The 17,923-nt window shown below is 43.2% G+C and overlaps 1 protein-coding gene across 1 annotated transcript; it reads right to left on the bottom strand.

Annotated features, from left to right (window-relative positions):
• slc13a4 (solute carrier family 13 member 4) lies at window positions 1-17,291 on the bottom strand (the record flags this gene model as incomplete). Its single annotated transcript, XM_079235926.1, has 16 exons — window positions 1-138; window positions 406-543; window positions 1,346-1,507; window positions 1,739-1,866; window positions 2,749-2,861; window positions 3,041-3,142; window positions 3,565-3,666; window positions 3,866-3,985; window positions 6,171-6,355; window positions 6,457-6,519; window positions 6,601-6,637; window positions 7,345-7,408; window positions 7,693-7,868; window positions 7,973-8,109; window positions 10,559-10,687; window positions 17,169-17,291. 16 exons carry the CDS (start codon window positions 17,289-17,291, stop codon window positions 1-3), a joined length of 1,917 nt encoding a protein of 638 aa, XP_079092052.1.
• Between the last annotated feature and the right edge of the window lie 632 nt (window positions 17,292-17,923).

Genomic DNA, 17,923 nt, shown 5'->3' with positions numbered 1-17,923 from the left:
TTATAAGTCCCCGGTGACATTCCTGGCCATCGCCCAGGCCGGGAACTCATTTAGGTTGAAGAGGGGAACCCCCCACGTGCTGATGGCCAACATCACCACCGCCACGCCGATCAGGTTCACCCCGAAGCCGGCTTTCACCTGGGAGAGAGGACGAGGACATGAGAAGCCAGATGGTGACACGTTAAAATAAATTGAGTTTGAAATTATCCAACAATGCGAAAAGACATTTCAGGATAAGGTTCAGCAAGAGTTCAGAATGAAAATTCTTCATCCCTCTGATTTTGTAATACAAATTTGACACACTGTGCTCTCGAGCCTTTTGAAGCTGCAGGTGCAGAAGGAGCATGTGACCGTCTCGCTGTGTGTGTGTGCGTGTGTGTGTGCGTGGGGGGGGGGGGGTCGTACCATGTCGCTGATCTTCACGTGGCCGTAACTGAAGACGATGGCGTTGGGGGGGTTCCCCACTGGAAGCATGACCCCGAACGACACGCACATTGTGGCCGGGATCAAAGTGTGGAGCGGGTTGATGCGCAGAGTCTCTGACTGGAAGGAGGGAAGTGGGTGAAGAACAGTGGAGGGATGGAGGGGGAGACAGAAGGAAAAGGAAAAGAGAAACCAATTATCCACAGTCAGTGATGCTTCGTTAAAAATGGCCGCTTATTAGGAAACGTATGTGTGGACAGAGTAGCTTCTGCAACGCAGCAAAAGCAGCCCGTTATAAAGGAGATGACAGGTAATGTGAGTCTTTTAAAGGAATAGTTTGACATTTTTTATTGAACATCAAAGAGCTTATTTTGGAAACACGGAGAAACAGTAACAGAATCCACCCACCAACACTTCTTATGCTCACTAAACGTATTAAATCTTGTTTGTTTAATCCCGATGAGAACAAAAGAGTAATAACGAAGCAGCAGTTTCATATGCCAAAGTCCAGAACGTCAGTGTCTTTAAATTTTGTTATACTTTTGGATTGAGCCAGCTAGCTGTTCTGCCTTTGTTTTTAGTCTTTATGCTAAGCTCAGCTCAGTTTAGTCACAAATGCTAGATGAAGGGTCATATTATTTTGTTTTTGCCAGTTGAGAAGAAAATACCTCTGTTTTTGTTGCGTAAGTTATTGTGTAAGTTATCCAAATAGTGTGAAGCTGCAGGAGACATTGGCGTCATGTCACACATCTTGGACTATATTTATGTTTCTGGGATGGAGCCCAAAGGAGCAGTCTGCCTTGCCTGTTTGCGTTGTTATGTCAGCGCTTTCCCCCTTTTTAGTGTCTTGAAAAAGCATTTGAGAGCACCACTATGGTACTGGAGGACCAGGTATTGAGTGACAGTGTGTTGTGTGTCTTACCAGCGCCGACAGGATGGGCAGGAAGACGGTGAGAGTCGCCGGGTTGGAGGCGAACTCCGTGACCGCCGACACCAGCAGGCAGGCCAGCAGGGTGACGGCCCACGGAGGAAGACCGCTCATGGGCTCCAGCTGTCTGCCGATCCACACCGACAGGCCGGACACCTGCACACACACACACACACACACACACACACACACACAGACAAAACACATGTGAGCATCCTCAAAGGTTGTGACTTGAGGCGTGTAATCTTGGAGATAAAAATGTCTCCCAACCCTCAACAGTAATGCAACCACACACACACACACACACACACACACACACACGCACACACACACACACACACACACACACACACACACACACACACACACACACACACATCGCCGTACCTTGCAACCAGCAGCCAGTGCGTAGCCTCCTCCCACTAGGATGACGATCTCCCACGGCATCAGCCTCTGGAAGTCCTTCCAGGTGATCATGGGAGCCATCGGGTCGGACTCTGAATTGTCATCAGTTGCTTGAAAACCCACAGGAAATATGTCAGTTCAGCTGGAATGTTAACGGGGTGACATGTTGCTCATATTACTAATAAACAATTATTAAATTGTCATGTCTATAAATCATTTTGTCGTGGATATCTTTTATTGTTGAATTTTTAAAACACTGTTTTGTATTTGGTTGATAATTTAAAGATGAGTTTCTGCTGAAAGATTTGTTTTGCCTTGTATATTATATACTACCTGCATTGTAGTATATAATATACAAACATTTTTAGTAATGCTTTATTTTACCGGTAATTACCAAGATATTTCCTCTGTAATTTGTTACTGATCATAGGGAAAATAGGGATTTCTCTGAAAGAAGAACTCTGTTTAAACCTAAGTTAAAATGAAGTTATCAATAATTAATTATTGCAAACTATAGCGATTAATATTGATTATCAATTGTACAAGTTTAACACTATTTTGTATCATAAAGCCTGTCAGCACTTAAACTCAATGTGTACACAGCAAAGCGAAATACAATAATGACATTTTCCAATGCTTTTCCAGCTGTTGCACAACTGTAGAAAACACCGGCATCTGAAGTTTTTTCTTCTTCTGTTCAAGCAGAATCTACAGTGACCTCCTGAACCTGCAGCAAACAGGCAACAAATCAACCTGCAGAGGCTGAAAACAATAACTGTTTGGAGCAGGTGACTGTTTATGATTGTATAACGTTTGTGCAAATAGAGGAAAATCTTAATGGTTGTGGCTGACGAACGAATTTAGCTGAACAAAGATTTCTAAAAATCTTTTTTTAACCGTAGCTGAAAATATAAAAGCATTTTTCCTCCCTTTTTGGGATAAACTACTGTATCAAAAACGGCCAGTTGGACGGTCGGGTGTGTGGTCCTGACCTTTGTTCCTGTAGCTGGAGGAGGAAGAGGAGGAGAAGGGTCGCCTGGCAGGGATGAGGAAGAGCAGGAAGCCTAGAAGGACAGACACTGTCGCATCGGTCCTGTAGCCTTTCCTGAGGGAGAAAACACCCACGATGTAACGCAGCTATAAAAGATGCAGAAGAAGAGCTTCTAGACTCTTTGCATTTATCTCGTTGTCATAAAGTTTGACAAGAAGTGCCAATTTAACGTGCACGCTGAAGTGTGACCGTGTGTGTCTGATCACCAACTGTGGTGCATTATGGGTACTTACTTCTCAAAAAGAGATGTCCAGCCGGGCACGAAACCAGGCTCTCTGGTGAACCACAGCAGAGTCATCAGGATGAAGAAGATACCGGTCACCACCTCTGGGTAGCTGGGAGTCACACACACACACACACACACACACACACACACACACACACACACACACACACACACGCAACAATTACACGAGTGGAGTGATAACATGGTTTTGCCACAACGTCACGGCTGGGTGTGTGAGTAAGACACACACAAATACACAGAGGCTACTGCCAAACGTCTTACATTGTTTATTGGGACTAAAAGCTTTTCATATACATTTTTTAATGGGACGTGGAGACATTTTTACAGCGTTTAAAATTGCGTCCAAGAGATAAGTTTTTGGATTTTCCCATACATTTTCTGTAGCTAAGAGCACTTCCAAACGGTCTTACTTCCTGCTGTGTTTATGTTGTTTGTCAGTGACAGGAATTGACCAAATTCCCATAAATACAACTTGAAATATTGCAGGAAAGCTTGTGCAGAGAAACCTACCTGATGGGTCCCAGTTTGACGTACTCCTCCTGGATCCTCTTCTCCGACAGAATCTCTCTCCTGGTTTTGCGTTTCTTACTCAACGAGCACGTTTCCCTGAAGCTGAACACACAGAACGATGACAGCATCAACCACACAGCGCCCGCTCCGTTTCATTTCTTTTCATTATTCAACCTGCAGCCAACAGGTGCAGCGGCCTCAACGGCAGGCAGACAGAGGGATGATTGTGAGTCGAAAATGATAAGATGCATTACTCCAACACAAACATACTCACACAGTACACTAGGACACACACACTCACTTGCAGCCGAGGAAGAGGAAGTGCAGCCACAGCCAGGTGAGGATTAGCATGATGATGGCGATGGGGAAGCTGAAGATGAACCACGTGCCGAAGTTGATCACCTTGGCGTCCGGGTAACGACTGAAACGACAACGAGGGGGAGGCAGAGTTAATTCAACTGCGTGAGCAGGCGGTCAACCTTTAGCACTCGTTTCATACTTTGCAACAGGAGAAAGGAAGAGGGCTGATGGGATATGTGGTTTTAATTTGGAGAAACAGCAGCACTATTATTAGCACACGGCCACCAATCGTAGACGACAAGGTCCATCATTTAATAACAGCCGCACTGATTTTAACATGTAAGTCTGTGATATGTTGATGTGTCTTTCAAGGCTAAACCTTGTGACCACTGACTTGTGCTCGTATTGATAAAAGTGGATCTTATCCCAGTCCAAAATATCCATTTGTCCCCCATCATCCGACCTCCTCTGACCTCTGGTCTTTGCTTTGACTGACAGCTGTCGTCCTTCCCTCGACTGTCCACTCCTTATAAGGAGTGAGTGAGTAGCAACAGCAATATACTGTAGATAAGCTTTGCATTTTTGCACTTCTCTATTATTTGTTTATTTACACTTCACTTCACACACACTACACATACAAACTTTGCATTTTTGCACTTCTCTACTGTTTAAGTTAATTTATTTCCTAAATAATACTCTGCACTGTACACATCTTTCATCCCAGCTATTTTTATTTTATTTTTGTATTTATCTCTCGTCCCTGTTGTTTTTAATATGTTGATTTTTGTCTGTAAATTGCTGCTACTCAAACAAATTTCCCATTATTAAGTATATATTCATTCATTCATTCAAGCTTCTCTTTAGCCTCTTTGCAGATCCTCTGCAGGATTTCTGGTGAGGTTTTCTAATTCACAATGATGAGAGCGGTTGGCAATAAACATTCTAATATCAATACACATAATTAGTTAATGCATGTCAGCATCTGTCAGCCATTCAGTGCTCCAAAGCTCTGCCTCATGAACAGTGCGGGATCGACACACACACACACACACACACACACACACACACACACACACACACACACACACACACACAGTGTGCGGCGGCGCAGTAAAGAATTGTTTGCACAGATGAAAGTTCCGAGGGTCGGATCTTGCCGGCACTGGGATCCGATCAGCCAGACCACGTGCCGAGGTGGCAGGCTAGCAGGGAGTTGGGATCTCAGTGAGGCGTGGACAGCATGTGGGAACAATCGGGACAATTTATTAAACGTCTCGCCCCCACACGGTACTTCATCTCCCGAGGAGAAGGCAAGGGCGGCTGCAGTATATACTCAAAGTAAAACATAAGAAAGTATGCACAAGTCTTCTAATACTGCACCGAGGAAGGGTAAACAGCAAAAATAACACAATATGTTTATCTGCCGTTTTACAGCTGCTCCTTTAACCACAAAATATATCCAATCACTATCCAATCAGGCCGATTGCATCACAGCGTGGACACATGCGGACACAGTTCAGGTTCGATCTGGCGTAACCACCGCTGATATAAGCAAGAAGCTATAACTGATGATCATTGCATACACAGTAAATATTCAAAAGAGGAGATTTGCTGAGCATGCAAGTATGTGATCGATTGACCTCGTCGTTCTAGCATGAGCTTGTTGCAGACAGGGACTTGGACCGACTGACCCGACTGAAACATCAACCTCACCAGGGACCACTCACTTAAAGATGTTAACTCTTAATGCAGTCACTGACATCTGGTTTACGTGCAATCTCAATTTATTTGACTAAATTGAACTTCAAAGTTAGAGGTAATACTTAGGTAGTTTTATAATTTTTGTATTCATTGCTTAGATTGATAGCTGCTCACACACACACACACACACACACACACACTGGGTTGACAAGCATCCAGGATCCGCTGTCGGTGAGAATAGATATTATAAGCAGCTTTAAAAAGTGGTATCAGAGGATTTCTGCTATGGTTGCTCCTGCAGACACCATCTCAACTCAAGCTTATTTACAGCTCGATTGAGTTCTTGGCTGCCGTGCCGGTCAGACCGGGACAGTTCAAGGTAACCCGGTGCCTTGGGGACCTCGCAGGCTCTGAGATCAAACTAATCAGCCCCTACGATCCTAACAGAGCCGATTTCCTCCAGCCGCAGCACTAAGCCCGGCAGAATGGCCTCCTTCATGTCGCAGCTTGTTGGACAAAGGTCAGGTTTTATTCTGTGTGTGTGTGTGTGTGTGTGTGTGTGTGTGTGTGTGTGTGTGTGTGTGTGTGTGTGTGTGTGCGCCTACGTGTTAAACTGCTCGGCGAAGATGAGGTTGGTCGACGTGCCGGTGATGGTGATGAGGCCGCCGATCGTCGCGGCGTAGGTGATGCTGAGCGACAGGCATTTACAGATCATGTGATCCCTCTTGGTGGGATACTGGGAGTCCCTCCTGGCTTTCACCCGCCTCACGTTCGGGATTTCGATCGCAACCTGAGAGGGAGCGACGGGGTTGTTGTGAATGAATGGAGGAAAACATCTTTACCCACATTAATTGTCAGGTGTGAGTGTGTCTGCCTGCGTGCGTCCCTCACCTGCGGCAGGTGTCCATTGGTGTGCCTGAGGAGACCCAAACCATTCGCCTCCTCGGTCTGCACCTGAGAACAAGAGCAATGGACTCAGGGAAAAATATTTCACATCATAGGATTTGTCATTATTTGACTTCTCGAGGGTCTCACCTCGCTTAGTATAGAGAGCTCCTGTTTAGTGCAGTCGCTGCTGGAGGGACAAGAGAAGAGAACATGAAGACTTCACAATGACTAAAGATGAGATAAGACTGAGGTTACTGTTCATGCTGCCAATCGAATACACGAGACGCTGCAGGAGTGACGCCAACCCCGGAAGGTACCATCATGCTGGTTCCCTCCCACAAAAAGCCAATAGTATTTGGGGATTTTGTATCAATGCAGAAAGTAATCTCTGTGGCAAACAAATGTTTACCAGGTTTCCACTTTTTGTTGTTTCCAGCATGAAAGCAATGGGCAGAAATAAAAAGCGAACGCCAGGCTATAAACAAACCACACCATGGTCACGTGACTTCACCAAGCTAAAAGCAGACTGGAGCGTTTGGCGTGATGACATTTTGTAGTTTCATTTAGCGATCGCCTTTCTAAAAAACACGTAAAATCTCTTTAGCTTGTGAAAACCCATTGACTTCAAGACGAGGGAACCCGGAAATGCTGACTCATGTCCATGTTTTAGGACTCATTCCTGCTCATTCCTCATCAGCTGTGAACAAAAAGATACCTGACAAAGTGAAATGTACTTTAAAAGTTAAAGTGGGACTGTGTTACACACCGGGAATGACTGGGATTTGCAATTGAGAAGAAAACAAGGAAAATTTGGGAGAAATAACTCCTATTTATCTCACAAATACACACACTTACACAAACGCACACACACACACCCACACACACACGTACCTGTCGTTGCGATAGAGCAGCTCCAGCTGGTTTTTGTCAAAGTTCTCTTCTTTGTCTGAAACAGCTGCAGACAACAACATTCGTCACAAGGCTGAACTGTTTGAGGAACCCGCTGGACTATAATAAAGATCAACTGTTCTGCCACAGTATTCTGAACACATCACATATTTGTGACTTTGAGTTTGCTTAACGGCACCGACGGTTATCCATCCACGCAGTCTTGCGTTGGTGTTGGTGCGAGCATTTCTATTAACATCTGTTTAATGGAAGAGGGTTTTTTTTGGTTTTGTTTCAAAGAAGCTTTTATAGTTCAGCGACCTCCCCCTGCGGTGGCGGCGCCGGACGTACCGCTGTCGTCCTCGGGGGCCTCAGCGGTTTCGGAGTCGCCGGGGCCGTCGGCCAGGCCGGTGCAGATCAGCTGCTGCAGGACGGCCTCGGCGATGGGCATCACCATGGCTGTGGTGGACGTGTTGCTGAGCCACATGGACAGAAACACTGTGCAACACATGAAGCCCAGCACCAACCTGGAGGACAGAGAGGGACCGTGAATCATGTGCGTGTGAGTGTGTGTTTTTACATTCATGTAGTGTGTATAGCGAGTGTGTGGATGGGTGTGTGTGCTGCTCACATGCCAGGCTTGGCCCCTGCGATCATCACCATGCGCAGAGCGATGCGTTTGTGCAGGTTCCACTTCTCTATAGAGGCGGCCAGGCAGATGACTCCCATCAGCAGCAGAGTGGTGTCTTTGCAGTACTCCGCTGCCACCTAATCACACACAAACAGGAACATTTCAAAATAAAAGTTTGTGTGAATTCAAATTCAGGAAGATAAAGTAGACGGGGCCTTTTTGCTTTTCCCTCTTTCGGGCACTTTGCCACGTCCCCCTCCTTCTCTTTGGATCAACACTTACAGTTTCCCACTTGTTCTTTTTAATCTGCCCCACTTCCCACCCGCAGGGTTCCCGACCTCGAAGTTGTATAAGCCCACGTCTCCTCACCTCTCACCTAAAACCTGCTGCACTTCCTCCTGCTGGACATTTTTACACATGGCTCCGTCGCACTCTCTTTCTCGGCCCATGCTTTTAACTCTCCTCCTCCCTTCACCATTGTAACTCTTCAAATTGTAAAAATTACCTAAAAGAGCAACTTTCTAGATTGCCCCAATAAATAGTATTAGACTTTACAAATATTTATATATTTGAACAAACAGAATGGTGTCAAGCATGACTTTGTTGCATGCTATAGACTGGATAAAACGATTAGTAAAGAAAAGTATTAACATATTTAAATAGGTTCCAGGTTTGCTGAATGAATGCCGCAGTATGCATAGCCAATATAAATACTGGTTACCCGTCGTCCTACAGTACTTAAAGTTAGTTGCATGTACCATAAGTAGTAATGTGTTATAGGTGTTCTGCACTTGGGTTCATTTGGGAAAGTGGGGGTGTTGGTAGAGTACGATATAAAAACAGAACATGTTGCATAAAGCTCTCTGTTGACATATTTAGAGAACGCCATCGCAAGAGGCTTAGAGCAGCGTTAACAAGCAGCTTGTTTGTCAATGCGATTTGGCACAGCTCACTTTTTTATGTAATGGCTGATAAGAAAGGTGAAGTAGAGGGAGGGGAGTTTAATGGAGAGGAATCTTGTGTTACTAAAACGTCATCGGCTGTCATCATCGGTCGAACCAATCAAATCTTCCCTGGAGACGGACTTGGCGGTGGGGATGATGGGTAAAGTGTTTGATTGGCATGTTTGAGTGCATGTACTCTGAGATGAAAGAGCACTAAGAAAACACCAGTGAGATAATGGTGATGAGTACCAGGTTAATGGGGTTTCAAAACCGTTGCCGCTGAGCGACGGCGCCTCAATAATTAACATATTGTACAACCCCCATGGAAACTCATCCAAGAAACCAATCACATTCTTAAAAGTATACGTACACATGAAGGTGGATCAGAGTTCCAGGGAAATGCTCGGTTCAGCGCACAGAAAGGCCTTTCACACATTTTCATCCTGATCTGGACTTACTGTACATCCACATATACAGTAATCTGACCGTGCGTTGCTGTTAAGCCTTACTCTGATAAGTGTTTTTCTCACTTTTCCCTCTTTGAGAGTGACAAAGGTTGACACACTGCAACAGAACCCTTGTTTCCCCTTCACACCTTTAATCTTCTCAAAGCAAAAGATTTAAGTTTCACATGCCTTCAGGAAAAACAGAGACCTTGTGACAAACGGGGAATGGGTATCCTCAGTTATCAGTATGTAAATAGAAATATCAATGGAACTGTAAGTACCCCATGTAAACGGACACATTTCATCATAGACTAATCTAGATCAATCAATCAATCTGAAGTCCTTGTTTACGAGGCAATTTCTAATCACACTGATTTTGAGCAAATTGCAATCGTAAATGTGGTCATTGTGATGAGATAATGTTATCAGCGCCAAGCTAATTTGTCTATTGGATGCAAGAGCGCAGGAGGTGGAGAGGGACACTCAAAATGTTAGCGTGCTGTCAAAGGCTGAAGTGACAAAACCAACAGAAAAGTATCACCCCACTCCGGCCTCATGTGGCTTTTTCGCCTCTTTTAGCTCACTGTATCCAATAGCAGCATTTGTTTTTGCAAAGAAGATCAGTAGGCTAATGCTAGCTGGGCATTAGTTGACAGCCAGTGTTTCCATGCTAAAGTTAGCTATGGAGGGAAGCCAAACACAGAGCTAGCTAATGAGCAAGATATTTCTTCATTCGAGTTGGAGGAAAATCAAAACAGAGCTTCAACAACAGTGAATATTGGACATAGATGTGTGGTCGGTTGAATGAACTCAGAATGTGTGCTAATGCTGCTTTGAGTCTGCTGGATGTGTAAATAGTAATAACATAGCAATGCTCTGCGTCTGTCTTTTGTAGCTCTTCTGTTCTCAAGTGGCAACAATAACTAATAACTATAATAAATTAACAGCATGCTAACACCGAATTTGACCCTTATTTGGGGGGCAAAAATGATAAGATAAAGGATAATGTATAGATTATGTTGCACATTGTCTAACTAGAGTGTTATAGTTAGCACTATAACTGCATTGCTTCCTGTCTTTGACCCCTTTTGTCCTCACCAATTCTAAGGGAGCATTTCTTTTCATATTCCATTGAGAAAATGTTTGCACTAAAACTATAAAAACAGACAGACAGCTGGCAATACATAGAGACTCACCTCGCTGGACTTGAGTACCCCAAAGAGCGGATAGAGGAAGGCGGGTACCAGAGCAGCAGCACCCAGGGGAACAGCCTCCGACACCCAGTAGACTGCGGTCACCATCAGCACGTACGCACAGCATGCCTCCTATAAATGAGAAAACAAATTCAGGAACAAATAATGTTTCATCGCCGAGCAGATAAGACTCATCTTCATACTTCTTTTTAAAACTTGCCATCAAAAGCAGACATATTTAGAAATGTTTGGCAACTTTGAGAAACAAGAGAAGCTTACAGACAGGATACGGTTAGCTTAGCATCGTAATGCGTGGAAGCTGGGGGGAAACAGCCGACATGCCTCTGTCCAAAGGTTAAACAAGTTATACCTCTCTTTTGTTTTTAAAAAACAAAGTTGTGGAAAGCAAATGACACGTGCTATAATTTAGGGTTATAAGCTAAATTAATTTTGGACAGAGCTAGGCTAGCTATTCACCTCGGCTTCCAGTCTTCATGCTAAATAAATGATCTTCTGGATTGCTTCCTATTTATCAGACAGATATGGTGTGGGGTTTATACTGAGAATCTAACTGGGCTGCGCACACACACACTCACACACGTTGATGTTGCATTAATCTGGTAATGGTTATATAATATCGACATACCAGCCTCTCGTACGGCTCTGTCGCAACAGCCGAGGGCTTAGTGACAGGCTCCCCAACCTTAAAAACTAAAGAGGAATCTCGTGACATTTATTAAGGCCTTGTGAAGATTACCAAGACTTTCATTTTAACTTTTACACCACTCGGAGGACAATCTTATACCCCACATTCAAGCATGGTTATTTACAGTTGACACTTAAATTGCAGGAAAAGTGTACAAACTTAGTACCAGATCAAATGGAGGTCAAAAAGAAAATGGAGGCAAAGGCACTGTGAGAAATTACGTCACTGCACATGTTTTGAAAATAATTATTTGGATAACCTGCTCCCCAAATTTGGTAAACATATGCACTTTCCACTTCTGCCACATGCTGTGTGAGCTTGTAGTACAAAGTAAGGGCAACATTCATTGTAACATCTTGCCAGCAACAGGTCAGTTAATCTCAAATTAATAAACCCAGAGGGAGAGAATTAGCCACAGGGCTTCAGGATGAAGCATGGCCAGACCTGTTCAGACCTCACAGGCATTCAAACCGAGGACTTTACAGAAATCACTGCCAAGTGTGTTGCATAGCACCCATTTTTAAGACGATTTATGCATCTCTGTTGTGTCCTGTTTAAATAAACTCTAGTGTTACGTTATAAAAATGTCCATGAAACCCTTTTTGTTGGTACAAGGTACAAAAACTACAACTTTCCTATACTTAAGCACAGCGGTACTTCAAGGTCAATACTAGCTTGCAGCATTCAAATATTTACTGACATGCTGATGTTAAACAGGTATTATGTTCCCTATGTTCACCAACTTCATTCAGCATGTTAGCATGCTGATAGTTTCTATTGTTTACAATAAAGCAAAGTGGAGCTGAGGCTGATGGGAATGTGAAATAGACCATAAAGCAAGGCATGTTTAGGGTGTGGCTACCTTGTGATTGACAGGTCACTACCACGCCGTTGTCCAGTCTGGAAGTTGTCCTTGATTTCGTCTTACAACTTTAACCCTTTCACAGTGTGTTTTCAGTTCATGGAAGTTAATCGTAGCATTTTGAACGCCTACAAAATGTCTTAATTAGCGTTCAGTTGTATTTAGCTCCACTCTCTCGTGTCACTTCTGCTTCTAAAAAGCCAAGATGGCAACGGCCAAAAGTCTGAACTCGAGGCTTCAAAAACGGCTGTCCAAAAACCAATGGTGGAAATCACAGGGACTACGTCCACTAGTATATGCAGTCATTGGGATTACCAAAGTTGCTTCTGGCAGCTGTGTGTGGCTTGGTATTTGTTTGCATTTCAATGCACAGGTTGTAACTCCAACACAACAACGTGTGCTCCTGTTTGGATGATTCACTGTGGATTAACTTGGCAAGAGGAAAGAGGCATAACCAGGCACAGCTGTTGGATTAGGCTGAGAGCAGAACAAGTTGTTAGGGTTCATAACCAAAAGGTGCCTTGCCAATGAAAATGTAACAATTGAAATCCTCTCAAAGCACATTCAAACTTCACAAAGAGAGAATGTGGTAGAAAAAAAGAAAAGAGTTGACAATAACAAACGGTTTATTCTCCATTTAATTAACTGTTGTTCTAATCAGCATGTCTCCACCCCAACTTTACGTTGAAGAAACAAGAGGTCGCCTGATAACAGAATTAAAGCAAAGTTAGGTGTCAGACTGTTAATCTGTAATTTACGATGAGAAGAGTGGAAAGAGGAAAAGAGATGTGGCAACTAAGGTCATGTCCACACGACTACGTCCCCGTTATAAAACACATATCTTTTGCTTCGTTTACGCTGCATGTCTACACTAGGCCGAAGTTTGAGAGCCCCATATGAATTTTATAATTTACTACTGCCGGCAAGCGGACGAAGCAGCTGTTATCGGAGCGATTAGCGAGCTGTCCATTGCCCTCCTCATGCCTGAAGTCAGGGTTTGCGGCTTTAAGGAGGGCGATGGTCACAAAACGGAGGACTTTCTGTTCATTTTGTTCTGCACAACTATTGTCCACACAGAAACTGTAAAGGAACAAAATCATAAATGCTCTCACTACGACAGGGACTACAGATACCCGGCAGAGCTACGAGTGTGAGAGCAGACAACAACGAAACAGAGCTCGTATGGACAGAAATCATTTTGCAAATGGCGTTAAAACGCCTGTGTGGACGGAGATCGCTTTTGTTTTAAACCCCCGGTTTTAAACGTATTAGTGTGGATGTAGCCTGAGAACAAATGGAGAGATAAACAGAGACAAACATGGACGACTAAATAAACTCAGAGCCTGATGTCTGATTCAGCAGTCACTAACTATTGGTCTTTGTTTATCAGAAGAGAGTTGCATCACAAGGACTGCAGCTTCAATCAGATCCTCCAACATCCATCGCTGATGCAACCTCAGTCGATTCATGCTAACGGAAGAGAGCCCGTGTTTGCTTCGAGGTCAGACTGCAGTGACAAGCATGAACATTCAAGGATTTAAAAAAGAAAAGAAAAATCTAAACAAAAGTTGAACTTGATTTTCTGAGAATGTAAGAATGTGAAGCTCGAGTCCCTGAGGTGAAAGAGGCAATGTGTGTGTGTGATTGTGTGTGTCTCGGTGCGATGTATAGAGGAAGAGGCTTGAGCCCCTGAATAGGTCCTAATATCTCCACCCAAAGGGTTCCAGATGTGGTTTCATGGACTTGGATGTCCAGCATATCTCCATGACCTAAAAACTTAAATCCGATGAGTTGGACGTTTTGCTCAAACTCCGACGGTTTTACAGCTGACAGGCCAATTGTGTATCTCATCATGCAAAAGAAGCACATTGATTGTCTCATCAACTCTCTTTATCTGTGGACATGGATTGGTATTTAGAAAAAAACAACACACACACACAGTGACTTAAGCACTCCTGATACCTCGATTCACTGAACCAATCAGCAGAAGTCTAAATGGGCTTTTAAACTGACAACATTAACACACACACACACATTCTGTTGGATACCATTATGCAGACTAAACCAACACCACAAATAAAAGTAAACACATACATAGAGCGTAATAAAGCCTTAAAATCTAGAGGCCGTCAAATAAAGTGCGATTTGAGAAACCACCAAACATGCACTCAACAATAAAAACCTATTTCACCATCAGCGGCTGAGTTTCAGTGCTCTCTGCTCATAAATACCAACAGGGGAATCATTTTAACGACGGTATTTCCAAGAGTACTTTAAAAGCAGGGGACATTTTCTTTGTATCCAAGTATACATTGTGCTGTACTCACTTCTGTTCTATAGCTTGACTACTTTACAGCTATTAATTTGAATAGGGATGCAAAATATCTGCTATTGGCTTTGGATTTTTGTGAAGTCTCTCTCCCCGTCCCTCTGACCTGGCCTGACTGCATCCAGCAGATGTTCTGTCTTTCTGCAGCTGGACACAGTACTACTCCAAACCCACACACGTACACACACTCTCTCCCTTCAGACCCCTGTCACATTCTTGACCCAGTCTGGGGTCCCTGGTGTCGTAAGGAAGCCACGTGGGGCCCGAAATCCAGCGTGGTGGTAGGTGATTATATAACTTAATTGCTCGGATTGTTCCTTTCTTTTTCTTTGTAGTGAAGTTTTTGTTCTCGGTTGGCCTCATCCTGTGCCACCGACTCGTGCCAAACATCCACCGGCCCCGACATAACAGCACGGCTCCAGGGCCAAAGAGCTGATTGGCTGACGGACAACATGTGAGCAAGTAACGGTTCCTTTGAATATTAATGACGTTACAAAGAACGCATATACCTGTGACGCAGAAGAGCTCATTTATAATACAGACACACACCTGTCGCAGTTATTGTTTGAGATGGTGGTTCTTTTAGCAACAGCCAGATGTGTTAAAAAATAACTAAAAGTTCATATTAATTATGTGGTAATGAGGATGTGACTGCATGATTATTTAGCAGCAAACCCAGTTGTTTATTTGAAATAACTTCAAACGTTGGTCCCGTTTAATTCACCAGACAAAATCATATTATTTGATTTAAAGGAACATTATTGTTGGTGTTTGACACAGATTTGGACCTGGCCCCAGTTCAATGCCTCTTATGAATTATCATTAAAGTGAGTCACAGCAAAAAGCATCAGTTTCTCAGAAAAACTAAATATAATGATATTTAGCACTTTCTCAAGTTGCATCTGTATTTTCTGAACTAGGTAGCTGGAGATAACATAATGCCTTGTTCTTTTTGGAAAGCACCAGAAAAAAATTATATGAAAGAAAGATATATATATATATAATAGAAAGAATGAAATATAGTTGATAACAGACAAATTATAATTTTCTGACGGATTATCAAAGATTTAGAGATTTTCAAAGATTGAGGTATTATTTTGCATAGAACCTGACGCTCAGCACAGTTACTGTAAATGTAATATAGTGGTAATAATACATGACAGGCACAAACTGGGGCTAATGTGGCCTGCCAGGGGTGGCCAAACTTTTTATAGTCGCATGCTTGACAATAGTAAATGTGTCGTTTTCAACCCGTTACACTGCAGATGAAACAGTGTTCTGGACCAGCAAAGTGTCATCTCTCATAATTCATTAAAGTTGATTATTGGTGTGCCTACATATTACAAAAAGTAGTTATATATCGGCTGCTCTTAAATGTAATTTACATTAATTAAACCCTTTTATACTCTAAAGGCCCACTTCAAATGGGATGTTATGTATATCTGGAAATAAGTAAAGTTACATTAAAACAGGCAGACGATGCCAAATATCGGTTTCTGTTCATGGCCTCTGATGCTAATGTAAATCTGTAGGTCTGATATTAAGACTCAACAAAGAACAATGGTAAACTATTGGTTTCTGTGCCATGAGGTTAAGACAGAGTGTCCTATGCATTCTCACTTGTCTGGCTCTTTTGATTAAAGACGAACATGAGCTACGAGGCAGAACGAGGACTTCTGTCACAGAAAACAATCCGATTGAGCGTGAGCCCAAATGGGCATCAAGTGGTTCTGTCCTTATCTCTCCCTCTTTACAGCATCTCCATCTCATCAACATGTCGCGACATCTCCTCTCCACACACACGGCTCAGCTGGTGATCGGGTCAGCTCGAGACAAGCATTCATCAACACAGTGGACAGTGTGCCTTTTGATTGATTCTCTGTCTCTCTCTCTCTCTCTCTCTCTCTCTCACACACACACACACACACACACACACACACACACACACACACTACGGAATCCCATCAAGACAGTGAAGCCATTAGCAGCTACTAGGAGGGACATCAACACATCTGCTGCATCAGCTGTTTTCTAGGTATTTATATGGTTTGATGATATATTTATTAACTAAATTAGTTTTTAAAGTATTGAAATACAATTAAAAATCAATATTGCTTTAAGCAGCATGTAATATACTGGCAATTCTCCTAAAGTGAGCAGTAGTATTAACTAGTTTGATTTGTTGTATTTTATTAATCTCCTTAAATTCCATTTGCATTGTGCTCTTAATTTGAAAAATCATGACTTTCTGGCATTTTTTTACTTTCTTTTCCATCTATAATTAAAAGATAACAATATTACATTACTGATCTAGGTAGCTGGAGATAACATAATGGCCTTGTTCTTTTTGGAAAGCACCAGAAAAATTATGAAACGTGCTATGTTGTGTGAAAGAAGGAAATATAGTTGATAATAACAGACAAATTATAATTTTCTGCCAGATTTTCCAGGTTTAGAGATTTGAGAAGATTGAGATATTGTTTTGCAGAGAAACCTAAAAAAAAAAATATTGCTGTAAGCAGCATGTAATATACTAGCAATTATCCTAAAGTGACCAGTAGTATTAATTGATTTGTTGTATTATATGAATCTCCTTAAATTCTACCATCCATTTACATTGTGCTCTTAATTTGAAAAATCATGACTTTCTGGCATTTTTAAACTTTCTTCTCCATCTATAATTAAAAGATAACAATATGACATGTCTTGTACTCACGCTGGTGGGGTGGATGAGCGGTAAGGGAAGCAGGGACAGCGGGATGAAAACCACGAGGATCAGCTTCCGCGCGTTCCACAGCTTCCTGAACACTTCCATCCTGGCCGCGGCCTCTAGCCTCATGGAGGACCCGGGGCTCTGGATCGGACCGGACACAGCGCAGCAGAACCGGGTGTGAAAGTCACCAATCGGCCGACGGGAAGGTGTTACACCGCCACCGGCCGCAGGAGCGAGAGGGAAGCCGTCTCCTGGGAGCGCGTAAAGTTCTGCTTTGGCTGTGCGCCTTTACGCACAGACCGCGGGCTGTGGACGGACCTGTGCGCGGCACTGTGAGGTGAGTGATTTGTTTTTTTTTCCTTTCCCAAATCAGAATTTCACTTCCACTCTCGTGCCGTGCACACCTCACCCGCAGTCCCTCTCCTCCTGCGCGTGGTACTGCGTGAGGCATCAGGTGAGGCTGCCGCCACATTTATCAGCCACGATAGGTATGCTAATTAATCACGACTTTAGCCCACCCTCCTGACCCTGTATGGACCAATCAGGGGTGAGTAAAGTTTTCACAGGGGCGTGGGTGTGTGCGTGAGCGCGCATCCGGAAGTTTTTGCAGCAAAACTGTCTATGCGGGAATTTAATGGAGTTTAGAGGGAAATGATGTGTAACATAAAGGGATATTATTAGAATGGCAGGTTTGCTGAATAAAATTGAATTATTAACATTAAAGATACATAGATATAATACCCAAAATAACCTTAATC

Source organism: Taurulus bubalis, assembly GCF_910589615.1.
Source record: "Taurulus bubalis genome assembly, chromosome: 20".
Lineage (NCBI taxonomy): Eukaryota > Metazoa > Chordata > Actinopteri > Perciformes > Cottidae > Taurulus > Taurulus bubalis.
Note: the sequence above shows the minus strand (reverse complement) of the source record. Positions and strands in the feature narration are given on the sequence as shown.